A 25830-nucleotide genomic window follows, 5' to 3' on the forward strand; every position below is an offset into this window, starting at 1 on the left:
ATTAAAAGGTGATTGATTGGCTGTTATGACGCATAACACCTAAAAATCATACGTGTGCATTTGCGTAACTCATTTCCATAAAGAATTGTGTGGCACTGGGATATAAACCTGTCTCCCTGCTAACAGCACAGCTTCAGACACAGCTGTGCCTCGGAGAGTCTCAGTATCCGGTAATAGGCCCATATAGACTATTCGATCAAACAAATCATAGCAACTCTGCAATATTATTTTTAAGACAGTCTACGACAAATTGACATAAGTTCAATGAAGACGGAGAGTGTGGCGCAAAACATTCCGTTCGTCGGCAGAAAGCGAAGTCTGATCGAAGATGCCCGGAAAGAGCGCGCCAGCGGTTCCTCTTCCCCTGGCCCATCGCGGGGTGGTGAAAGCTTTGTGTTTGAGGAAAAGGAAGGAACAGTGACACTGAACATTCTTTTCGCACTCAGCCATGAGAAGAATGCAGGGTTCTTTAAAACTGGCAAAGTCTTTGAGGTAAGGAAAACATGTCCATCATTAGATATGAGTTGCAGATGGAGAGCTTCAATTAAATCAGGTCTACGGCATCGAATCAATGTGATGAAATATACATGTGTTTGCTTAAATATGATATGTATGTCTTTACCATGCATTCAGACGTTTGAAGCTAAGCTTCTGCATATTGAGAGCCGACCAGGGAGGAAGTCTAAGAACAGTGGCTGTGGTGATCTGGAGTTCTTTATGAGGTGTGAAGTGCACATCTCTGACACGGACACCTTCATCAACTCACTCAAGAGAGTCGCCGACGACGTACGCACCATCCCAGAGGAAAAAGGTTATAATACAATTTGAATGAAATAATAAATCACACGTTCCTAATAATAGTAACGTTTTTCTTGTTTTTATGATCGTTTAGAATACAATAACAACTATTCATTTACATTGTGTGAAATAATTACGCTCTGCCATATTTTCCTGTTTCCTTGTTTTAGTTCCCTGGTTCCCCAGAAAGATTAGAGATCTGGATAAATGCAACCTGTTGATAACGAAATATGACCCAGATATGGACCAGGATCATCCAGTTAGTGTTTATGTTTACCTTAGCAATATTGCTAGGCTACCATTTATATGGCATTGATACAACACTTGTATAATTCATTGGATTGTTAGAAATAATACTCAACTATCAAAAAGGACAACAAACTAAAAATGTCATGGCTAACTAATTGTTATGATTCCTTTTTCAGGGATTCAGTGATCCAGAATACAGAAAAAGAAGGTGCTTCATCGCTGAACTTGCAGCGAATTACAGACAGTAAATTGATCTCATAATTTTCACCTTTCAAAAAAGTTATTCCCATGTAGTCAGTCGCTCTTCGGTGCCAGTACTGCATCATTGGACCAAAGGCATGCCATTGTAGAAATGCATTCTTAAAGGAATGATTGATGCATCCATCTCTGTTCCACAGGGGGGAACCATTACCCAGAGTGGAGTACACACCAGAGGAGGTGGCCACATGGTGAGAATAACAGCTGATGTATAGTATACTGGAGATGGACATCATACAATCCTAATAGACTTCTTTCATAATGATAATAGTCTACAGTCAATATACCTGTGGAGTTGGAATGACAGTGTTCTAATGACTCTGCTGCTGCTGTCATTTAACAGGAGAGAGGTGTACCGGACCCTGAGGACCATCTACCCTGACCTGGCGTGCAGACAGTTCCTGGGTGGGCTGCAGCAGCTGGAGAGGGAGTGTGGCTACGGAGAGGACAGTATCCCCCAGCTCCGGGAGGTCTCTGCCTTCCTCAAAGGTGAGGCCCAGCAGTCTATCTCTGCCTGAGGGACAGAGCAATAGCAGCACTATGCCCAGCTTCAAGGAATAGAATAAACATGGACAGAGGCAAATCCAGCATGCCCATGACTTTCCATTGAATGACTAATTCTGGTCGATGACTGTGCGCAGTGCGCACCTTATAGATTGATTATGCCTCATTATTTTAATGTAGATTGCTTACAACAGTAATAACAACATTAGGGATTGTTCTCGTACTGCAGAAACACTAGAGGCAGTCACTGTTCACCATGTATGAACATCAGCATCCATGCCACTGGTGAATATGTGTCTGACAGTGGTACCTTGCTATGTGTTCTTGTTTGTCCAGAGAAGACAGGCTTCCAGCTGCGTCCGGTGGCAGGGCTACTCTCCGCCAGAGACTTCCTAGCTAGCCTGGCCTTCAGAGTGTTCCAGTGTACCCAGTACATCCGCCACGCCTCCGCACCCATGCACTCCCCGGAGCCGTACGTCAATTGGTGTTATTGGCATAGTAGAATCACTCGAATTAAACAGTGTGTGTCATAATATTCAGTTTACTAACTGATCCTAAATAATAACATATGTATGATTCATGTGTATCGTGATAATCAGTCTAATCAATGGACATATTCATGTGTATCGTGATAATCAGTCTAATCAATGGACATATTCATGTGCGTCATGTAGTCACAGCTTTTGCGCTTCCTTCTCTCAGAGATTGCTGTCACGAGTTACTCGGCCATATTCCTATGCTTGCAGACAAAGAATTTGCCCAGTTTTCCCAGGTAAAAACATTTAGACTTATAATACGGTTCATATGATGCTTGGGTGTAATAATACATCCATTATAATAATACATAAATTGTCTTATCAGTGCGCAACACTCACAATTGTTTGTCATTTGCAGGAAATTGGCCTAGCCTCACTGGGAGCATCAGACGAGGATATTGAGAGACTCTCAACTGTAAGAGCTGACCTTTGAGCTTTCATTTCAAAATAAGCAGTTACCAATCAGATGTAAAACATTAGATACTGCACTGAGGTTGGGTGTTGGACTGCAAATTACGGACCTTTGCTGCCATCTAGTGGAAAATATAAAATACGGACCAATCTGACCATTTGATTAATGTGTTGTCAGGCGTGAAACGGAGCCTTATCATTTCCTCATCACTTGTTGCCATTCCTCCGACAGTTGTACTGGTTCACCGTGGAGTTTGGACTGTGTAAGCAGAATGGAACTGTGAAGGCATACGGTGCCGGCCTCCTGTCCTCATATGGAGAACTCATTGTGAGTAGGATTTTACATTGGTACTCTGTAGAATTGTACTGATAGAAGGGACTAATTCCTAACTTATTATCTCTTGTTTTCATATAACATGCCGCTAATCATTTCTGAAGGATTCTAAAACGATAACTAATCACTTATCTCTTACTTCCATCTTTCAGTATGCTCTCTCGAACGAACCTGAGTACAAGCCATTCAACCCAGAGGAGACAGCAATCCAGCCTTACCAGGACCAGACTTTCCAACCTGTCTATTTTGTCTCAGAAAGCTTTGAGGATGCCAAGATTAAGATGAGGTACATCAATGCATACAAGTGGTGAATGTCTATATGTGAGCACTTCAGTACGCCACAGGAAATGTGTAACATGTGGCGTATACCTTGGATTTGAGTTGATCTTGTCGCTCTTGGACCGCAGTGCTGCAGGGGTTTTGGAGAGGAGCCAGTGGGAAGCTCAGGGGATCTGAGTGAGGACACAGAAGCAAATCAGACTGAAGGCAGCTGTTTAGGAGTTACTCGTAATTAGCATATTACGTTTTGTAATATATTAATGTAATCTGAATGAGCAGAGTACCGATGGACATGGGCAACTCCAGTCCTTGGGGGCCGGAGTGGTGTCACACTTTTACCCCATCCCTAGCACAAACAGCTGAGTTAACTAATTCCATTCTAAACTGAAGATCATGGTTAGTTGATTATTGGAGTCAGGTGTGTTAGCTAACACATTTATTTATTGTACCTTTATTTAACCAGGTAGTCTAGTTGAGAACAAGTTCTCATTTACAACTGCGACCTGACCAAGATAAAGCAAAGCAGTGTGACACAAACAACAACACAGAGTTACACATGGAATAAACAAACATACAGTCAATAATACAATAGAGAAAGTCTATATACAGTGTGTGCAAATGAGGTAGGATAAGGGGGGTGAGGCAATAAATAGGCCATAGTGGCAAAATTATTACAGTAGGGCAAATTAAACACTGGGGTGATAGATATGCAGAAGATGAGTGTGCAAGTAGCGGTACTGGGGTGAAAAGGAGCAAAATAAATAACAATATGGTGATAAGGTAGTTGGATGGGCTATTTACAGATTGGCTATGTACAGGTGCAGCGATCTGTGCGCTGCTCTGACAGCTGGTGCTTAAAGCTAGTGAGGGAGATATGAGTCTCCAGCTTCAGTGATTTTTGCAGTTCGTTCCAGTCATTGGCAGCAGAGAACTGGAAGGAAAGGCGGTTGAAGGAGGAATTGGCTTTGGGGGTGACCAGTGAAATATACCTGTGCTGCGGGTGGGTGCTGCTATGGTGACCAGTGAGCTGAGATAAGGCAAGGCTTTAACTAGCAACGACTTATAGATGACCTGGAGCCAGTGGGTTTGGCGACAGATATGAAGCGAGGGCCAGCCAACGAGAGAGCATACAGGTCGCAGTGGTGGGTAGTATATGAGGCTTTGGTGACAAAACAGATGGCACTGTGATGGACTGCATCCAATTTGCTGAGTACAGTGTTGGAGGCTATTTTGTAAATGACATCGCCGAAGTTAAGGATCGGTAGGCTAGTCAGTTTTACTAGGGTATGTTTGGCAGCATGAGTGAAGGATGATTTGTTGCAAAATAGGAAGTCGATTCTAGATTTAATTTTGGATTGGAGATGCTTATAGTGAGTCTGGAAGGAGCGTTTACAGTGTAACATGACACCTAGATTTTTTAATTATGATAATTAGATTTCCACGGGAGCACGGACATCGATCTTAGGGGTTTTAAACAGGTTCTCTGGCACAAAATCCATATCAGCCAATTAGACTTGTCGATTTACTTGCACGTGACAGAACACTAAATCGTAGCTGGTCCCATCAGATAACATGGCACACGTTAGCCCTATGCTAACCTCACCAGGTGGCACTGATTATATCCTGGCACAAATTATGCATCAGCCAATTACAATTGTCAACGTGGTTGGACGTGTTCCAACTCTTGTTCATGGAAGCATCCTTAACACACCTCAGTACAACAGGATGCTCCGATCATCAAACAACCGTCACATGTATTTGACTGACTGGTCAAATTGCTCTCTGTGTTAAGTGCCAAGTCCACGTAATTGTCGCAGATTGCGGCAAGGGTTCGAATTTCACGAGTTTCCTCCCCTTTGAAATATATACTGTACATGTACTGTATTAGTGTGCTGAAAATGTACGCCAACAGCTTGAACGGGAAGATTATTCAATAATTGAATAAGGAGATAACTCTTTCTTCAGCCTTGCAGACAAACGCACTGCTATGGCCTAATAATTATATTGCATAGGCTATATTACATGGACATGAACACAAATGTAGGCCTACAGTGGGTTATATGCATATTTATAATCATCTACTTTGTCACATATGCGTTATTTGACTCGAGGAGGATGAACATTACAAAGTGTACAGTAGGATTGTAGTTAGTATCATTATCATCCTACAGATGGCAGTATTGCAGTTATTTTAAAATAAGTTTATCACACTTGGCTGTCATGATGAGTATATTCTTATGTAGGTAGGCTACACTTACATCCAGGCCTACAACGTTTTGTAGGCTATGCATTATTATAATCATCCACTTGGTCAAATGCGTTTTGAATTGAGCATCAAGGACCGGCAGTGAACAGTTTTGTCCTCACCAAAAAAAGCTTGCCAGGAGGGTGACTCGAACCCACGGTGAGCTATTGATTTCAAGCTGACCGTTTTAGCAGTGTGCCACCTAGAGGCAATAATGATAGTGATAGTCTACATGCTGTTTGACAAATCCATAAGGCTCTCCGTTTTTGGGGTTTTACGATGTACGATAAACGTACATGTTGTAAGGACCTCATAATTTCCCCATAAAAGCACATGGATGTGTGTGAAACAGAAACGTGGGATTTTGTCATAAATGCAAAAACATGAACATGTCTTGTTAGTACTAGCTAGTAGTGTAGTCGAGGATGCGTCAATGCAATATTGGCTCACAACATTACAGACCAACAGAACAGCAAAGATTGTGGATATACTGACAAGATACATGGCCCTCTGCCCTAACAATGGTGGTAGTTGTCTAGAAAACGACACGGCAGGCTGTCTAGCTCCCTCATATCCTTTTTGTGGATACATCTCATTATTGTAATCTTATTTGAATATTCGATGAGAGTTGTTGACGTCAACCGCCTGTATTCAATGGAGACAGATGCTATGCTACTAGTTTCATGCCATGAATATGTATAGCTATCTCGAGACTACTCCAATATAAAGTGTTTTTTCCTCAAAGTTACCGGGATGTCACGTGTCCTACTTATATCAGTACACTCATAACTTAAGCATTACGGAACTTCTATTCGATCAAATAAAGCTCATGTAGCAAATAAGCTATTCATTTTTTTTGTTCACCAAATTCGATGCTCATTGACTTCCATACAAAAACTCCTTGCCTGGGTGAGTGAAACAACGAAAAACAAAACGTCACCTGCTGGAAGGAGACAGATTTTCCCCGGAGTTGGGCCTCTCTTCCTGTAGGTTTAAAATATCCCTCTAGTGGCTAGGGTTGACCTATTTTAAGAAATGCCATTGGTTGGTGGATATAAGTCTAAGATCTTTGATAGACTGATGAAGAATAAGTACCCCCTGTTGAGGTTAGCATAGGGCTAACGTGTTCCATGTTATCTGATGGGACCAGCTACATTTGTGATGGCGCCGGAGGGGATGGCTGCTGTTTTATTGGCTCTGAACCAACTGTGCTATTTTGTTCATTTTCTTTGCATTGTTTGTAACATATTTTGTACATAATGCTGCTACTACCGTCTCTTATGACCGAAAATAGCTTCTGGACATCAGAACAGCGATTACTGTCTTTAATGAGTCGGACGGGAAGGATATACTCCAAACACCCGAACAGGCCCAGTTTTCCCATCATTCGCTGGAGAAAGAAACTGAGATTTCACGTAAAGAGATCGGGGTGCCTTGTGAGGATCAGGTGACGAGTGGCTAATCTGCCTTTGCCATCAGTACTGTTAGCTAACATTCAATCGCTGGAAAATAAATGTGACGAACTGAAAGCACATATATCCTACCAACGAGACATTAAAAACTGCAATATCTTATGTTTCACCGAGTTGTGGCTGAACGACAACATTAATAACATACAGCTGGCGGGTTATACATTCTATCGGCAAGATAGAACAGCAGCCTCTGGTAAGAGACGGGGAGGGGGCCTATGCATATTTGTAAACAACAGCTAGTGCACGGTATCTAAGGAAGTCTCGAGGTTTTGCTCGCCTGAGGTAGAGTATCTCATGATAAGCTGTAGACCAAACTATCTACCTAGAGAGTTTTCATCTGTATTTTTCGTAGCCGTCTACATATCACCGCAGACCGATGCTGGCACTAAAACCGCACTCAATGAGCTGTATACATGCAGGGAAACTTGAATCAGTTTTACCTCATGTCTATCAGCATGTTCAATGTGCAACCAGAGAAAAAAGAAAAAAAAACTCTAGACCACCTTTACTCCACATTCAGAGATACGTACAAAGCTCTCCCTCGCCCTCCATTTGGCAAATCTGACCATAATTCTATCCTCCTGATTCCTGCTCACAAGCAAAAATGTAAGCAGGAAGCATCAGTGACTCAGTCTATAAAAAAGTGGTCAGATGAAGCAGATGCTAAACTACAGGACTGTTTTGCTAGCACAGACTGGGATATGTTCCGGAGTACACTACATCAGTCACTGGCTTCATCAATAAGTGTATCGATGACGTCATCCCCACAGTGACTGTACGTACATACCCCAACCAGAAGCCACGGTTTACAGGCAACATTCGCACTGAGCTAAAGGATAGAACTGCCACTTTCAAGGAACAGGACTCTAACCCGGAAGCTTATAAGAAATCCCACTATGCCCGCCGACGAACCATCAAACAGGTAAAGCATCAATACAGGACTAAGATCGAAATTGTACTACACCGGCTCCGACGCTCGTCGGATGTGGTAGGGCTTACAAACTATTACAGACTACAAAGGGAAGCACAGCCGAGAGCTGCCCAGTGACACGAGACTACCAGACGGGCTAAATAACTTCTATGCTCGCTTTGAAGCAAGAAACACTGAAACATGCATGAGAGCATCAGCTGTTCCGGGCGACTGTGTGATCACGCTCCCCGCAGCCGATGTGAGTAAAACCTTTAAACAGGTCAACATTCACAAGGCCGCAGGGCCAGACGGATTTCCAGGATGTGTACTCCGAGCATGCGCTGACCAACTGGCAAGTGTCTTCACTGACATTTTCAACCTCCCCCTGTCTGAGTCTGTAATACCAACATATTCAAGCAGACCACCATAGTCCCTGTGCCCAAGAACACTAAGGTAAGCTGCCTAAATGACTACCGACCCGTAGCACTCACGTCTGTAGCCATGAAATGCTTTGAAAGGCTGGTCATGGCTCACATCAACAACATTATCCCAGAAACCTTAGACCCACTCCAATTTTCATACCGTCCCAACAGATCCACAGATGATGCAATCTCTATTGCACTCCACACAGTCCCCTCCTGTACTCCCTGTTCACTCATGGCTGCACGGCCAGGCACGACTCCCAACACCATCATTAAGTTTGCCGATGACACAACAGTGGTAAGCCTGATCACCGACAACGATGAGACGGCCTATAGGGAGGAGGTCAGAGACCTGACGTGTGGTGCAAGGACAACAACCTCTCCCTCAATGTGATCAAGATAAAGGAGATGATTGTGGACTACAGGAAAAGGAGGACCGAGCACGCCCCCATTCTCATCAACAGGGCTGTAGTGGAGCAGGTTGAGAGCTTCAAGTTCCTTGGCGTCCACATCACCAACAAACTAACATGGTCCAAGCACACCAAGACAGTCGTGAAGAGGGCATGACAAAACCTATTCCCCCTCAGGAGACTGAAAAGATTTGGCATGGGTCCTCAGATCCTCAAAAGGTCCTGCAGCTGCACCATCGAGAGCATCCTGACTGGTTGCATTACTGCCTGGTATGGCAACTGCTCGGCCTCCGACCGCAAGGCACTACAGAGGGTAGTGCGTACGGCCCAGTACATCACCGGGGCCAAGCTTCCTGCCATCCAGGACCTCTATACCAGGCGGTGTCAGAGGAAGGCCCTAAAAATTGTCAAAGACTGCAGCCACCCTAGTCATAGACTGTTCTCTCTGCTACCGCACGGCAAGCGGTACCAGCGCGCCAAGTCTAGGTCCAAGAGGCTTCTAAACAGCTTCCACCCCCCCAAGCCATAAGACTCCTAAACATGTAATGAAATGCTACCCAGCCTATTTGCAATCCCCCCCCCCCCCTTCTACACTGCTGCTACTCCGTTATTATCTATGCATAGTCACTTTAATAACTCTACCTACATGTACATATTACCTCAATTACCTCGACTAACCGGTCCCCCTGCACATTGTGTCTGTACCGGTACCCTCTGTATATAGCCCCGCTATTGTTATTTACTGCTGCTCTTTAATTATTTGTTATTCTTATCTCTTACTTTTTCTGGGGTATTTTCTTAAAACTGCATTGTTGGTTAAGGGCTTGTAAGTAAGCATTTCAATGTAAGAATACCTGTTGTCTTCGGCGCATGTGACAAATAACATTTGATTTTGAATTTAGCTTTCTGTCACATGCAAGTAAATCACAGATTTGAATGGGCTGATATGCATTTGGTGTCAGAGAACTGTTTAAAATTAAATGGTTGCTTATTCGCAAATATGTACCCAATGTTTTAAAACCCTATTGTTCTACCTGCAGGCGGTACTCGTCGTCCATCCAACGGCCCTTCTCTGTCCGGTACGACCCATTCACTTCCAGCCTGGAGGTTCTGGACCAACCCAGTAAGATCCAGCATGCCCTAGGCCAGATGAGAGACGACCTGAAGATACTCCACAGTGCCCTGGAGAAACTGGGCTGAGGGCCTCAACACTGAGCCAGAGACTCAGGGAGTGAAACTGATACATACCTCTGGAGGGGTGGGAAGGGGAAGCCATTTTGGGTCTTTAAAGGTGCAATCTGTAATTTCTCTGTGTGGCCATGGGGCCAAATGCACAAACAATCAATGCTCAAATTGCACAAAATACAGTAGTTCCATTTAAGACAATCAGTTGAATATCCACCTCTTCAATCCTACTGGGCTAATACTTGCATTATTATTATTGTATTTTTTAGAGACTAAACTAGATTTAGCATATAAAAATGGATGGATGTGAAATGCTGTGTATATATTTAGTTAACTGAAAAACACAATTTATATTTATGTGCAAGATTCATAAATATTTCCTTGTTGGGTGCATGTATTGATATGATATGTATTGATATGTACGGTGACGTTATACATGTATTGTGAGGAGAATGTACAAAGTAATACTTTTTATTTTTTATTTTTTCAGTCCAATCACAAAGGGCATGAAAGAGAGAGATACACACATGGGGGTAGGAAATGTACAGGGTGAATATATCCGAGAATGTTTATCTTCGTAGAGAGATTACAGAGAAAAACTTTAGAATGCATGTGTAAAATAGTGATCAGAAAGAGAGCGTGGAAAAACCCCAATATGGAGGGAGATCAAGGAAAGAGATAAAAAAGTATACAAAGTCTGTGCATTTGCGTTTGAGAGAGCAAGCGAGCAAGAGAGCGAGAGGGAACATGAACGTCAGAGGGTGGGGAGTACTACAATATAAGCCCATGTGCCTCTGCCTCCCATTCCAAACCAACTGTTTCCATTTAGAAAATTCTTGGAACCCATTTGTCTTCACGTGTTATTAAGTAAAGGGAAGGAGCTAATTATGAATGATTTAAATATCATGTTTCCTCAGCTGGCTACTGTCAGAGCCAGTACTGAGGCCCAGTGGATCTAAAGCTGGACCTGGTCACACAGAACTCACAGTATAACACTACACGGTCAGTAGGGTTTCACAACTGGCATGATAAACTCTCTCCATCTCCTCTCTCTTCCTCTCTCTACCTGTGGGTTCAAGGGGTAATATATGCCTTGTTTCTGTATCAGTGACAATGTGTCTGTACCAGAGTTCACCCGTATTCATTTTTAAAGCCAGAACGCAAATCGGTTCATAGATCTACACCGACTGTAAAACATCATGATGTACACAGTGGATGTGAAAGCCTCCGACCACCTTGAGTGGGAGGCCTTCCTGTTCAATTATTCCAGTGTAAATCAAACATGGTTCACTTTACTCACAGAGAAACACAACCTCTCCAGTGGAGAAAATGGTGCACAGAGCCGAAGATTGATCTACTATACCGCTCGACTTGAGTGCAGCAGTGCACACATCCACTTGCTTAACCCAAATTCGAACACTTAATAATTTTGAGTATCTCAGCTTACATCCAGCACAGCTCAGATCCAAAAATCCCCCACCAGAAAATCCCAGACCACTGGGATCCAAATCTGCTGAGGCCCCTAAACACAAAAGGGGTTGCCATGACGATACGATAACCACTACTGGTTCCAAGCAAAATTATTGTGCCTGACATACTAACCACAAATCCCCCAATGATGTACAGTATCATCCTGCCTTCAGAACTTAAGTGTTTCCTAATGTCATGGACCATCATTACCTTGGCACGCTAGCCTCCCCAGACTCAAAAGGATGGGTCATTGGGTTCACAGAGTCCTCCCTGAAGACATAGATGAAGCACAGATCATGGACTGTTTTTTGCCGCATTCATAAACAAAAAAATGCTGCTAAACCCAATGATTACTGCACAGAGACACTTGAAATTAAACGATGACCAAAATTATCCAATTTACATTTTGTGTAACCCACTGTACCGAGTGCTCTAATGATTTATCATAGTCACATTTAGTCTGTATTGTAATGCTTTGCAGCCTTTTCTCTCAACTGCCCTCATCCAGATCAACACATTTCCACTTCAGGCTGGTTTTACATCATGTAGGCCTAAGAAAATCCCCAAGAGATTAAAGGAAAGTATTTTTTTTACCTCAAAGAAAACCTCTAATCTCTTCCTTTGTTTTCTCTCCTCTAATACGGCTCATTATTAGCATTTGTTCTCTTTTTCTTGAGCCCCTGGCTTCGCATGTGTGGGTTGGGGCAGAATTAGCTGAAGGACTCATCTTGTCTGAAGTGGTGGAGGGGATTACAGAGAGAGAGGTGGAGAGTTCACACCTGTCTGATCTCTCTTTGATTCCTCTCTGCGTTCGTTATTACATTACAACTGGAGATTAAGCTGGAAGCCAAGTCGGCCTACTAACCAGGAAAGCCTTCCTGGCCTATGAGAAATAGCTCCGTCATGGTTATCCTACTGTTCAACTTCAAACCAAGGATCTCCTTGTTCAAACCCAAAAATAATAAGAGGTTCGGGGTCATGAGAATATCCTAATATGGATACTTTAATACTACAAGCTTCAAACTCAGTTTACACTTGATTTAACTTGCCAAAAATTACATGGTATGCCAAAGAAGTTAACAAAGCAGTCTCCGAAATCCAAGCCCTAGGGCAGCAACAGTACTAGGTCTGGGATTAATGGCAGATTCTCTTGGTTGTTCCGGGAGGGTCCTCTTCAGACAGACAACCCTCCCAACAAATCACAAGGCAGACACATCAAAACCAACGTTTGCAGGCAACACCTTTGCTGTGGTTTTAGTGAAGGTAGTTGATGCAAACTAGCAAAAATGCCCCCATTAAAAATAACCTCTGTGATCTCCATTTTACCAGCTACTATGTGTCCAGGGGATGTTTACGATAGGGCAAGAAGCGTATAAGGCAGTGACTTAAAAAAGCTGGATGTACCAACGCCACTCTTTCCTCTATGCCAAACTGACGTTATATACATACCGTACCTCTCTGATTCAGAGGGGTTGGGTTAAATGCGGAAGAAACATTTCAGTTGAATGCATTCAGTTGTACAACTGACTTGGTATCCCCCTTTCCTTTCCCTTTCCAGACGTGTTAAGATGGATCATTGGTACATTGTGGGAGGAAAGCCGTCTGTCTAGAACAGGGATGGGTATCTCCCGTCATCGGGATACCTGATTGGTGTCACTTTTGCCCCAGCCCTAGCTAACACACCTGACTCCAATAATCAACTAATTGTGATTTTCAGTTTATAACGCAATTAGTTTAATCACCTGTGTTTTCTAGGGATGGGGGAAAAGTGGGACTTCTCTCTGGCCCCCGATGACTGGAGTTGCCCATCCCTGGTCTAGAGAGACTAGTAACAGAGGTTGGAGCTCAGACCACCAGGTGGTGGTCTTGAGTCACTTTGATTCTGGGAGACACTATTGATTGAGAGATTCATGACTCACATTTCTCACAAAAATCTCCTTGCACTTTGCAATTCTAATTCACCCTAAGAGGATATTATAGCCTTTGGAAAATGTTCAGTGGTGTGTGCAAAGAGAGGTTGCGGCGTCCTGAACTCCGACATTGATTTCTCTGTTTCACGTAACCATTCCAGCACCACTTGTGTCCAACACTGCAAACGTACGGGACCAACCACATTGGACTTGTTCAAACAAAGAGTCGACCAGGAGAGCGGTAGCATGTTATGATTGTGGATGGTGGTTAAAGCGTACGCTCCAAGAAACATACAGGCCTGTCTAGCGGGATTGAAAGAGTGGAGGTCTCACCTCCCCTATACCTGCCTTACGCTGTCGTGCAGCAACACCGGTGCACAATAAAACCTACTGTTTCACCCCTTACACATACATTAATGGAGTAAAATAAACTGTTCTGTGTTACTCCTTGTAGACACACAACTCCATCCAAAGGGCTGCACCCTCGGACTAAAAAACATCCATCCGTGGAAACAAGTGATTAGCTGTCACTAAAAATGATTCATGATCAAATTTAATGCAGTTCTAATGCAGTTAGTAAGTGCTATTCTCGCACATGGGCCATCCAATAGGATACAATGAGCCCTTGTTTCTAATGGAGCTGTCTCTTATACACATCTAGATGTGTATAAGAGACAGGTTCTGTGTTACTCCTTGTAGACACACAACTCCATCCAAAGGGCTGCACCCTCGGACTAAAAAACATCCATCCGTGGAAACAAGTGATTAGCTGTCACTAAAAATGATTCATGATCAAATTTAATGCAGTTCTAATGCAGTTAGTAAGTGCTATTCTCGCACATGGGCCATCCAATAGGATACAATGAGCCCTTGTTTCTAATGGAGTACTCTGCGTCTGTTGGCTTATGGTCCAATGTCTCCCATGCTCCATCTCAGCATCACTGATCATCCCCACCCACTAGAACGATGAGATGTGTGGCTCTTGTGTTTTCTCTTCATCTCCCTCTTCTCTGGAGAGACAAATCACTCATCCCCTCTGCCAGCCAGTAGTATCTGACCTGAAAAGACCTCAACTCCCAGTTCCCTGCGCTTCTCTTCCAAAACCTTATTTTTCTCTTTCTTTAGTTTCCTGCCCTTGTCATAATCTCAGGGATAACCCAATAGCAGGAGCAGGCTGCATGCATTAGTCTTTCGCCTTCCCAGGCCTCACTCTGCAGGTGTTATAGGACCTACCGGGGTGGGGACAGCTGTGTGTGTGTGTGTGTGTGTGTGTGTGTGTGTGTGTGTGTGTGTGAGACAGAGATTATGTGTATGGGTGAGTGTGTATGTCTGTTTTACAGAGAGAGAGAGTGAGCACCTGTAGAGGGATTGTGATGTTGACCGGTAGAGTAGAGTGCTGGCAGCATTGAGCGCACACATTCCTGTGACCTGCAGCTCACCCTGAGGCGCTTGGCAGAACATCATAACAAACTAGTACTGATACAAAACTTCTGAGAAAGACAGAACCAGCCTTGCTTTTCACAGAAGCCAAGTTCCACCATTCTGTTTGTCTGGGTATGACAGTTTGTCTGGGCGGTCAGTTGTCGGACTCTAAAATAAACATCAAAAGTCCAGGATGTGTCTAAACTAAGTTCAGAAGTCAAAGCAAACAAAAACATGGAAAATGAAATACTTTATTGAAAAATTATGAAAATAGAAATATCCAACCACACCTCATGTCAAACAGTTTCAATGTAAATTTGCATTGCCTCCCATATGTCCATAGGGAGTGACTGCATTACATTTCTGTCATCCAAAAAGAGAGCTTTCGGTCACCGCCAATGACACAGAGTGGGAGGGACCTGTGCCAGCTTAGACCTGCCCCCACCGTGGCTGATCCAATCATCACGGGCTGCAACACCACCATATAAACGTAAGAAACCAGGTCCAGGAAGCATGTTACGTTATCCTCATTTCCAACACTCTTACTGAACATTATTCCCACACTTTTATTACTCAGAAACTGACACACTGTGTCAATGCAAACAGCCAAACACACAGCTCACTGACCTGTGGGTGACCCAGGTGATGTACTAGTAACTGACTGCTGATCTTGCCTGGACATCCTGTTGTGGAGAAGAGATTCTCATTGACCCGAGACCACCTGGAAGACCATGACACCCGTGGTTACAGTAATTGCCATCACCATTATCACCATCACCACAGCCTTTATCATGGACGACGTCAGCAGCAGCGGTATCAGCCGGACTACCACAACATGCATCACAATACTCTGAAGGTCAGAGGAATTGGAAGCATCCAGGATCCTTGGGACATCCCTACCCTCACCAAAACCCTTAACGTAACCATTTAACATATCAATTTCAATGGGGGAGGGACATACCAAGGATACCAGATAGCAAGGACTTTGGAAGCATGGACAAAGCAGTTACCTGAAGTTTCCTGCTCGTTCTACATGGGCAGGCCTCTTCTCTTGTGGGTAACTATGAACAGACAAATAACCATTAACAAATCCCATGCCTTCATACAGTAGTGTTACACAGCATGTAACGGAGGTGATGGGTAACCTTGTCTGGGTTCAAACCCAGTTGGTCACAAGTATCTGTCCTGCCACTCACCTGGAGCGGGTAATATCCCAGATGACCCAATCGCTGCCCGTCACCGCGCCCACCTTGATGGTATTGGTGAGGCACCAGTCAGCCGACATGAGCGGCGACTGGCCGCAATCCAGAGAAAGAATGGCCTGCTGGGTAACCAGGTCATAGAAGCGTATCGTCCCTTTCTTCTCGGCCACCATCAGCTGTACAGAGGACAAAGGTTTAGTATCACAAGCTCTTTTCACTCGCACTAAGTATTTAAACTCTCATTATAAAACTGGAGAGCACTGTTACTGTACGCACCTTGAAGGCATCTTCAGGATGCCAGCACACACTGACGCCAGGGGAGCGTAGTCTAAATGTAGTGGTTTCATTCCCCTCCAGGTCCCACACCCTGTGGGGACAAGAGAGGCTATCTAGCATGAAAGGGAAAGGGCACTAGCTGGACACTACAGGATGGTCAGAGGGGGGGTGTGCTCAGGGGAAATGAACCGTTTAAGGACTGTAAGAAAATTATTCTCCTGTCCTCAACTACCCGTTTAGAAAACAACCTGAGACAGGAAGTCTGCGATTCAAAAACAAACAACCGGGTCCGAAAAGAGGTCCTGTCAAAAATGACAAATTATCAAATCCAAAAAACAAGATTAATAAGCACTCAATTAGCTGTACTGGAGTTGGACGCGCGGCAGTGCTAAAACTAGCTCCCGGAGTCCAGCCACCCCGTGTGGGGAGGGGAGAGGAGATGACGCGCAGATGCCTTGGTGCTGACAGCACACAAAACAAAGGATTACACTTGCTAATGGCAGCTAAAAATATCAAAAATAACAAAGACATCATGGCTGGCTGGCTGTTTTTGTCTCACAGGATCCATGTCAAAAAAGCCAAGTTACAAGCCTCCATCCAAACCCACCTTTCCCCAGGCGTCTGTGAGACTCTCTTCGGAATGTACTCTAATGAGTGAACAGCACACACCAGGCCTGTAGTGATGCCAGTGTTTTTCTGAAAGCACTTAATGCCTGCGTGTAATTTATCTAGCTTCTGTCAGTTGTCCAAGAGATGCGGACACAGAGCCTCACTAGTACCGCCCTTCTTTCAGGGAAAAAGGGATCTTGGTCGTAATCTCCCCCTTGAGCTGTGAAGACAGGCGGGCGGGGCCCTGCGTTGACGAGCGAGAAGGCMGAGGACACAAGGTAAACGTGCGCACGGATGTAATAAATCACTTGGAGAGGACAGGCTGCTCCCAAGACCAGGATCTACTCTTCAACCACATCGGAAAGCCCTCCTCAGCGAACACAAGGCCTCGTATCTAACAAAACATTCCCCTGAACCAGGGAGGAATAAACATGCAAGCGGTTTAAACCAAAACATTTTTTAAAAGGACTGTATGGTTGGGAGCGATGTGAATGCGCTGACTGATGAGATCATGCAGAAGACATCTAATAAAGGCCCAAAGCCCATCTAAATGTCAAACATGTTGGAGAGATGTCTGCAGTGGCGCGGAGGAAAGGATATGATTATGCCCCATCCCAGATGATAACCTCCGTAACCACTCAACTTTTCCTTTGTCTTCCCTGCAGGGGATAAAACACCCTCACATTTCTCCATGAGAGCTTTTTTTCTTCTTGACTCGACAAGGAAGTCAGAATGGCCCTGTGTAGAGTGAGGTGCAGACCCTCCTCCATAGAGCATGAGCGAGGTTGGAAACCTCAGACCACCGCAGACAAACAAGCATAAACCCTCTCTTCTCAGACCACTTGCCAAGCAGAGTTCAATCGCACGCTACGCCGCATCCGGCCAAGTTGTGGTCCACCACTTTRCCCTTCAAATGGGGAAAGATTATGATTTATTTTTAAAAATGTAATCCTTGCTGAACAAGGTGAAAGGGAGCAAGAAACAAGACTGAAACCGCCACTGACAAAGAGATGTGTAATTGCATARCACTACAACTGACGTGACATCAAGCAAAAACACTGGGCTTCRTGTACAATAAAGTTGAAAGGCGAGACTGCATTTGAAGTCTGTGTAGATGTGAGTGAGAAAACAGCAGCCGCACCTTTTCATTTCGGTCAAAGTTTTCCAAATGAGCGTAGGAAATGGGAAACGTAGAGTGCACCGTGTGAACTAAATTATGAGAGAGTGCAGGGTAAATAACCTTGGCGACACTCGGCGGGAACGAGGGTTGAGAAAGACAAACAGTAATCCCGCCTCAGAGCCTCACAGGGGAGTCCAGGCAGAGGTGCACAGCACGCCGTCATCCCCGAAACCACACCAACATCCATCTTGATCAGACCTACTCAAGTGTCTTGAACAATAACACGTTCTTCAACAGACATTTGGACTGTTGAAATAATTCTCGGTCATTAGTCATTTTTATTGGATCGGTTTGCTCCTCTCGCTAGAGTTGATGATGGGATCCACTAGAACGGAGCAAGAAGAAAGCGTGAGAACATGAGAAGAAAAGGAGAAAAGAGGAGATGAAAGACCAGAATGTTGTAGAGTGGACATGGACATACTAACTGACAGATAGCTTGACTGACGGGCTAGAGGGGGGAGAAAGTCTCAAACTATTGTGATAACGCCTCAGAAATACTTCCTAAAAGGATGACACAGAGTAGATCATACACAAAACAAATAGTTGAGATCCCGCACAAATAGTTGCAGCAGGTGTCTCTGTTCAAGCCCCTTGAGTAAGCTGTATTCTGCTGATCCATGTCAACATGAAACCAGAGCTGGCTGAACTGAGGAATCCATCTCACTCAACAGAAACAAATCCAACTGGAAGCTAACAGACAATGGGAGCCAAGCCCAGAGAGGTTAGGACCTCTGGCAGACACTCTGACCTCCGTGGGAGGCTGCGACCTTCTAGCTGCTACAGGTGGCTACTCCGGCTGGAGTAGAGTTCCCACGCAGGAAAGGACAGTGCTGACAAAGAGCACAGCAGAGTTATGGTAGGGCAACCTGCCAAGTTTACGAACACGCACAAGTAGAGAAGTCGGTCCACTGTTCTTTTCTCTCACCCTATCAGGGGTCTCGGTTCATGTGGGCTGCCTGGAAGGCCCCTCTCCTGTTAACTTGATCTTTCCCTAGTTCCACCTCACTCTTCCTCCTGCGTCCTATATTTTTTCAACCTGACAGAATTTAAATCTTTCTGCAGATGGAGCCGAGCAAGCGTACCCGTTTTCTCTGGCCAGACCATTATAGAGGGAGRCTGAGGGAGAACTGTGCGCTGATGTTTCTCGCAGTAGCAGAGCTTCATCACCAGCCCTAGCTGAGGCCCCCCACAGCCCTCATCCTAACCAACACTTTAGAGCATTTAAGCAGGGCGGAAGGAGATTGAGGAGATAATTCAACCATGGCCTGTATTTGATGACTGGAAGTGTAACCGCGAGTTCCAGGCTCCTGAAATGATGAGTTTATGAATAGAAAGCAGATGTTTCAGGTGTGTTTCTCATCCAGGGAGCTTTCGGTTTAAAGATGGATATGAGAGACGTGCTCTTTCAGGCTCTAGCGGAGAGAAAAGTAGGGGCCAGTCATTAATTTCTAAGCTGCTAACTTGATTAAACGTTTTCCCCCATCAATCACAGGTCAAACAATAAGAGCTCACATTGTGTGGGAAGGGGCAAAGAGGAAGTAGGATTTGGGCCAGGCTTTCGCCCTGTCTGGACCCTAGCTACAACCCTAGTTACTAAGGTAACAGGAGGTCCCTCATGTTCAGTGGAGGCTGCTGAGGGGAGAATAATGGCTGGAACGGAGCTAATGGAATAGCAAACACCGGGTAACTATGTATTTGATACCATTCCACTGATTCCGCTCCAGTCATTACCACAAGCTCGTTCTCCCCAATTAAGGTACCACCAACCTCCCGTGCCAGGTTACCCCATGGTTACACCTTTGGCTAACGACACACTCTTTCCTTCCTTGCTCCACTACCTAGCTACTGATTGATAGGCCACATTGGGGGACCTTGTTAAGAGTCAACCCTAAGGAGGGAAACAACCTCCACCAGTACTGCAGCTAATTGGATTTCCATATTTAACCAATTACTTTGAAAAGCTGGAGAAGCAGCGGTGTGATTCCGCACGGCAACACCGGGGTGTGTTGTGATAAGCATTGGGTTTCATTTTGGAAACAGTCAGGACTTTCTGCACCATTAACAGAGAACAGAACGCATATCCAAGAGCTGGGGGAAGACACACTCATATTATTCTTGCTGAATGAGACCGGGAGGAGGTTCGGACTGACCTGCATGTATGGTCATCGCTGACGGAAGCCATTTGTTTCCCCTCCGTGGGTTCGAACACTAAGTGGTTGATGTAGCTGGTGTGACCCTCCATCACCTAGACAACCACACAGACATCACCACAGAAGATACAATTAACAAAACACTGCATTTGGTGCGAGCCTGTAAGACAGTTTCCTGGCTCCTTATGTGCTGGGTTCTTGATTAGGCTAATATAAAAAGCCATTCACTAAGTGCCTACTGTCAGTGTGCTATATACAAACGGCTTGATTTAAAGAAACCAGATGCCAACTGAACTGACAGGTGCAGTAGTTCCAGTGGGATCTAGTCGTGAGAGCAGGGGCTCCAGTACTCTACCTTGACTTCATGTTGATTCTGAAGATCAGAAGTCAACAGCCTCACTTTTCTGTCTGCTGCAGCAGTGCAAAATCTGGAGGGAAAGACGAAGAGAGAGAAAAACATAAACAAAGAAAGAGAACATCAAAACAGAGCCTATCCTACTATAAGACACGCGTACGTACACGCACCCGGGCACATGTCCATGTCTATGTGTGTGTCTGACTGCACTGCAGCGTGGGCTGACACCCTTGGATGTGTGTGTGTGGTAAACTACTTGGACATGGATCAATGGAAACACTGCCAGGGAGATTCTAATTGCGAAGATAAACATGGAGAAAAACAAAGATTCCTCACGCCATCTGAGCATTTCTAACACCTGGGGGACGACTTTGCCTCTAATCAGTCGTAGTATATACCAGCGCCTGCAATTACTTACACAATTACACTAACTCACTTACAAGAAAAACACACATATCACACACATTTGCAGTCACAGGAACAGACGGATTTGGCATGATGTCACGATACACAGCCAGAATATTCCCCCAAGCAACTGGTACAGGTGAGTATACCAACAACTGATACATAGCCTAGTAGTCAGCGAATTGTGGAGGGCATTCCACCCTTCTTTCACTCATCAAACCTATAATTCAATACATACTTCACAGTCTTGCAATACGAACTAGGCTATTGAGATTTAGCCTATGCTGCACGAATATTGTCAATGAAAGAACAAGTTCCAAGTGGGAGAACATTTCTTCATGAGACAATCTTCAAAGAGTTGTCAATGTCACAGGGTTGACTAATGACTGGGTCTGTTTTGGCCCTGAGCTAATGCTGGGGAAGTGTTCCTGACAGTTCCCCAGAATCTACCAGGAGGTTGCTGACTGGACCTCACATGGCTGGCCTAGTAGAATCTGGGATCCTCAGAGCGTAAGCCCCCTACCCCCTCCTCCTAGCACCCTCGACGGCCCCTGCCTCAGGCACGCCCGTGAGAACACTGTGCTTTTCCTGGAAGGCATAACTACGTGTAAAACTAGGGGAGGGACGGAACTTGAGCGGGGGAGCCATCAGTGCAATAACACATGCGCACGTCACACGCCGGCCCCAGGGCCCTGCAGACTTAACCACAGAAGGCCAGGAAGTATCGTTGTCTTTCCCTTTCAATTAAAGCAACTTGGAAACATCTCCCGCGGGATTACAGCATTCCCATCCACCATTCCAATTAAGAGAAAAACCTTGCTTTCTAAGTAATAACGTTCAACTTCCTTTTTTTAATCAAACCACACCTGAAATAACTGGGTTGGTATTACACTGCTACAGTGGGCCACAGACTAGAATGATGACTGAGCTTCATACGGTAGGTGAATGAGGAATACAGCTGGGCCAAGACTACTGAGGGTTTCATACCACTGACTGACACAGAGGTGGTGTAGATGGATGACCCAGAGACATAGTTAGATAAATATATGGCTCTGGGATAAGCAGGTGGTCAAGCCGTACATACCTACACGTACCCAATCTTCACAAGAGGCAGGCCTCATTGTTCCTAGAATTTCTAAGCAAACAGCTGGAAGCAGGGCTTTCTCCCATGGAGCTCCATTTTTACGTAATGGTCTGCCGATCCATATGAGATGCAGAAACGGTCTCAACCTTTAAGTCTTTCCTGAATTCTCATCTCTTCAGTAGGTCCTATGATTGAGTGTAGTCTGGAACCAGGGGTGCGAAGGTGAATAGCAACGCATTGGAGTGATGAACCACCCTTGCTGTCTCTGCCTAGCCGGCTCCCCTCTCTCCACTGACCCTATTACGGGGGCTGAGTAAGTGGCTTGCTAGTGCTCTCTGATGCCGTCAGTAGGAGGGGTGCATCACGTCTTGCCAGGCTCTTTTCGCTATACTCAACTTGAGTGGGTTGAGTCACTGATGTTATCTTCCTGTCTGGTCTTGCGCCCCCTCGGGCTCATGTAATGGGGGAGATCTCTGCGGGCTATACTCCGCCTTGTCTCAGGGTAGTAAGTTGGTGGTCTGTTGATATCCCTCTGGTGGTGTGGAGGCTGTGCTTTTGCAAAGTGTGTGGCCCTGTCCAGGGTTATCGTGGGACAGAGCCACAGTGTCCCCCGACCCCTCCGTCCCTAATATATATGCTGCAATAGTCTATCTACCGGGGGGCAAGGGTGGGTCTGTCCTATCTGACGTTTTTCTGTCTTACTGGAGTCCTGTGTGATCTTAAGTATCCCTCTCGCACTCTCCTGCTTGCTCGCTCGCTCTTTGGGGTTTTAGGCTGGGTTTCTGTATAAGAACTACGTGACAACTGCGGATATAAAAAGGGCTTTATAAATACATTTTACGTAGGAAAGATGAAAAAAAAAGAACAGTAGTGCAGCTTCAACCCACAGCAGTGGCTGGTCCAAATAACCACGTCTTCAGTCTGCACCATGATGAGCTGAATCAGCTGTTACTTACTGCAGGGCTGGAAAGAAAGCCTGAAACAACTAGCAGCACTCCAGGACCAGACACCCTGATGTAAAGACAGAAGACAGCTGTAAGAACTAAAAGGTTTAAGGTAGGCTACCTGATGAGTTGGGGCAGCTTGTCCAGCCGAGACTCAGGGCTCCATGCGAGGCAATCCACACGTAACGCATGATGGAAAACACGCAGTGTGGTGAATTCAACCCCCTCTACCTCCATGTCCTCCTCCTGCACAAACAGTGGTTCACGTCACATATACAGCAGTGGTTTACATCACACATGGCACCAAAACACAGACCGTTTCTCATTTCCTTGTGTCCCCTATCCATGCCTCCTCAGAGAGGAACCTTGGGAGGATCTTCTCTTCAGATGCATTTTGAGAAGGGAGGCTAGAAGAGAGGACATGAGGAAGAGGAATCTGGCAGGCTACCACTCACCTGGAAGCGGCAGGTGCCAACCACCACATACTGGTTTCCTCCATAGGCCAGGAGGGACGCAGCTGAGCCACTGTCAAAGGGGCTGAACTCCACCACATGGACGTAGTCGTCACAGGGCACTGTGTAGCTGGCTCCTCGACCTGAGTCCTCCATGCTAAATGTCTTTTTGGTGATGTTTATGTCCAGTGTATTTACTCTTTGGTTTGACTTTACCACCTGCATCAGGATTGAAGAGGGGTTAATATTAACTTCCTTATACAGAAACAGCACATCTGTATTGAAAGCCAAAAATAATACCTCCGTATGCATACTCAAGCGAGCCAAAGCTTACATACTCCAGTATTGGGCTAACTCGTTGAGGGGGATTCATATAGCCTAAAGCCTGAACATTAATTAATGTGCCTGTATAATTTCTGTGGTAGTCACTGAGGAAATTACTGTAGGGAGTGACAATAAGATAACCATGAGATCAGAACTTCCCTAAATGCAAAACCAGTCATATAGATCCCTTGCTACAATTTGACTAGGAGAGAGATATACCAGAAACACAGACTTGCCCAGCTTTTCTAGGAAGGGTGCGGTGATACACCCTTCTTCCGGCCCATGTGGGTCGGGGGGGTTGTTTAGATGGAAGCTTTTTAAATGTGTGAAAGGTCATAGGTGACAGCTGTCAGTGATCACATAATGGGACATCATTCTTTCTGTTTAACTGACATCATGTAGGCTATAGGCTCCCAAACTGTACGTTCCCAAACCTTTTCACTCAGACCCCGCTTTCAGCATTGGGGAACATCCCACGTCCCCCCTGGGGGCACCACATCTATTTCTATGGGCATAAGCACTGTTCATGACACAAATTGTTCACACCCCTCTTGTTGGCAGAGAGAAAATGTTGCTGTTTTAAAGCACTAATGTGCATTCATGTGAATTGAGTGACTCAAACATGACAACACTAGCTGACATGGGCTAGTTGATCTGGACATGTCTGATAAGTTATAAACCTCCCAGTTTGAGAACCACTGGGCAATTGGACTCCAAAGGTTAACAGCAAGGGGGATCCACCAAGTGAAGGCAACAGAACACCATTTCACTACACTGGATCATTCAGTCTCAAGTGTCATTGATTGCGGTCTTAAAGGGGCAATGTGCAGTTCGAACAATTACAGAGCGGACCACACCGCCACTGATTTGGTAAACAGCTGCGGGATGGGGCTTGAGAAATGTTATCACTCAAATTCATGGACAGAGCTATGGATGGAAGTACTGACCATCTATGACAGGGGTAGGCAACCTTGGTCCTAGAATGTCACAGACACTTCATGTTTTTGATTTAACTGACCTGAGTTCTGATGGGGGTATGACAGTTTAACTAAGCTCACGAGGCATCTACGAGTTATATTATTCAATAATCAATGGGTATGCGACTTTTTTTTTTTTTAAAGGTCTAAAAATGATTGTTGTAACTTCAGATTGCCCTTTTAAGTAGGCAAGCTAATTACTCTAGTTAACGTACTGGCGACTTAGTTCGCTCTAAAATGTTTTAGATAAACCCGTGTCTCATGAGTTAAAATAGGTCTGGATAGGCATTAACAATCCAAGTGTATATGTTACTCATAAGAAGACAGGCATATAGTTAGTAGGTTAGGGTCAATGAGGCATGTCCTGGCTATTGCTAGCTCAACAGTGCACAAACGGTCAGTACTGTAGCTAGCTAGAATACTTAGTTCGCGGCCGGTAGCTAGGTAGACTATCTTCCTTGTAACCAMCAGAAAGGTGGTAGCCTTGGCTTCAGGACATGCTCTGATAATGTAACATTGTGAAATGCTATGTAACTAGCAGTCTCCCCACTGTTGTAAAAGCTAGCTTGCAATATAGCAGCGCTTGCTAACTAGCTATTAACGTCTAAACACGACGCTAGTTAGCTGATAGTAACAGACAGCTAATGTCAGCCAGCGAAACTACTCAAACGCTAGCAGCCTACAACACACTACAGATTAAAAGTGATGACAGCCTTTGGCAATGTAATACATAATATTTCAACAAATAAAGCGGCCTTTTAGCTAGCATAGATAGCTAATTCATAACCATACCTACGCGCGCCTTTCAGCATGTTAGCTACAACTTCTGCCAAAAAAAAAAAAAAAATGCATTTGTTACCCAGTTGATGTCCTTGTTGGAACGTACCATGCCATTTTATTATTCAATTCTAGGGGGACCACGCTGAGATTAAAAACGCAATGGTGCAGCGCTTTGACACGCTACACACTATTGCTATATTAAAAACACGTTATAAAATAATAATTAATAAACGTTCTCACACGAAACATAGTCAGATAAGCTAAAAACAATATTGGG

General features: G+C 44.8%; 2 protein-coding genes across 3 annotated transcripts; one reads left to right on the forward strand and one right to left on the reverse strand.

Moving 5' to 3' along the window:
* Nucleotides 1-144: 144 nt before the first annotated feature.
* On the forward strand, nt 145-12054 carry th2 (tyrosine hydroxylase 2). The gene is made up of 12 exons (XM_024014450.2): nt 145-492; nt 634-811; nt 969-1057; nt 1224-1291; nt 1446-1496; nt 1649-1794; nt 2146-2281; nt 2512-2581; nt 2704-2760; nt 2989-3084; nt 3243-3376; nt 9869-12054. Exons 1-12 carry the CDS (start codon nt 265-267, stop codon nt 10026-10028), a joined length of 1413 nt encoding a protein of 470 aa, XP_023870218.1. The 5' UTR covers nt 145-264; the 3' UTR covers nt 10029-12054.
* Nucleotides 12055-15052: 2998 nt separating this feature from the next.
* nup37 (nucleoporin 37) lies at nt 15053-25828 on the reverse strand. 2 transcript variants are annotated; one of them, XM_024014463.2, is made up of 10 exons: nt 25633-25828; nt 23476-23691; nt 23142-23266; nt 20588-20660; nt 20233-20327; nt 16294-16384; nt 16012-16193; nt 15826-15876; nt 15443-15536; nt 15053-15284 (listed from the first exon to the last, which is right to left on the reverse strand). In XM_024014463.2, exons 1-10 carry the CDS (start codon nt 25660-25662, stop codon nt 15171-15173), a joined length of 1071 nt encoding a protein of 356 aa, XP_023870231.1. In that variant the 5' UTR covers nt 25663-25828; the 3' UTR covers nt 15053-15170. The 2 variants fall into 2 exon arrangements, with proteins under 2 accessions (XP_023870231.1, XP_023870237.1); XM_024014469.2 differs by having other exon boundaries at nt 25566-25826.
* Nucleotides 25829-25830: the final 2 nt, after the last annotated feature.

This window comes from Salvelinus sp. IW2-2015, linkage group LG3 (assembly GCF_002910315.2).
Source record: "Salvelinus sp. IW2-2015 linkage group LG3, ASM291031v2, whole genome shotgun sequence".
Taxonomy (NCBI): Eukaryota; Metazoa; Chordata; class Actinopteri; order Salmoniformes; family Salmonidae; genus Salvelinus; species Salvelinus sp. IW2-2015.

What these genes read in the sequence shown, in the direction of transcription:
- th2 (XM_024014450.2), top strand. Translation starts at nt 265, where the DNA reads ATGAAGACGGAGAGTGTGGCGCAAAACATTCCGTTCGTCGGCAGAAAG. An exon ending in GGTCTCTGCCTTCCTCAAAG is followed by an intron (nt 1,795 to 2,145) that starts GTGAGGCCCAGC and finishes TTGTTTGTCCAG; the next exon opens with AGAAGACAGGCTTCCAGCTG. An exon ending in CCCATGCACTCCCCGGAGCC is followed by an intron (nt 2,282 to 2,511) that starts GTACGTCAATTG and finishes TCCTTCTCTCAG; the next exon opens with AGATTGCTGTCACGAGTTAC.
- nup37 (XM_024014463.2), bottom strand. Translation starts at nt 25,662, where the DNA reads ATGGTACGTTCCAACAAGGACATCAACTGG. An exon ending in AGCGATGACCATACATGCAG is followed by an intron (nt 16,385 to 20,232) that starts GTCAGTCCGAAC and finishes TTGTCCCCACAG; the next exon opens with GGTGTGGGACCTGGAGGGGA. An exon ending in GAACGAGCAGGAAACTTCAG is followed by an intron (nt 15,537 to 15,825) that starts GTAACTGCTTTG and finishes ATGGTCTTCCAG; the next exon opens with GTGGTCTCGGGTCAATGAGA.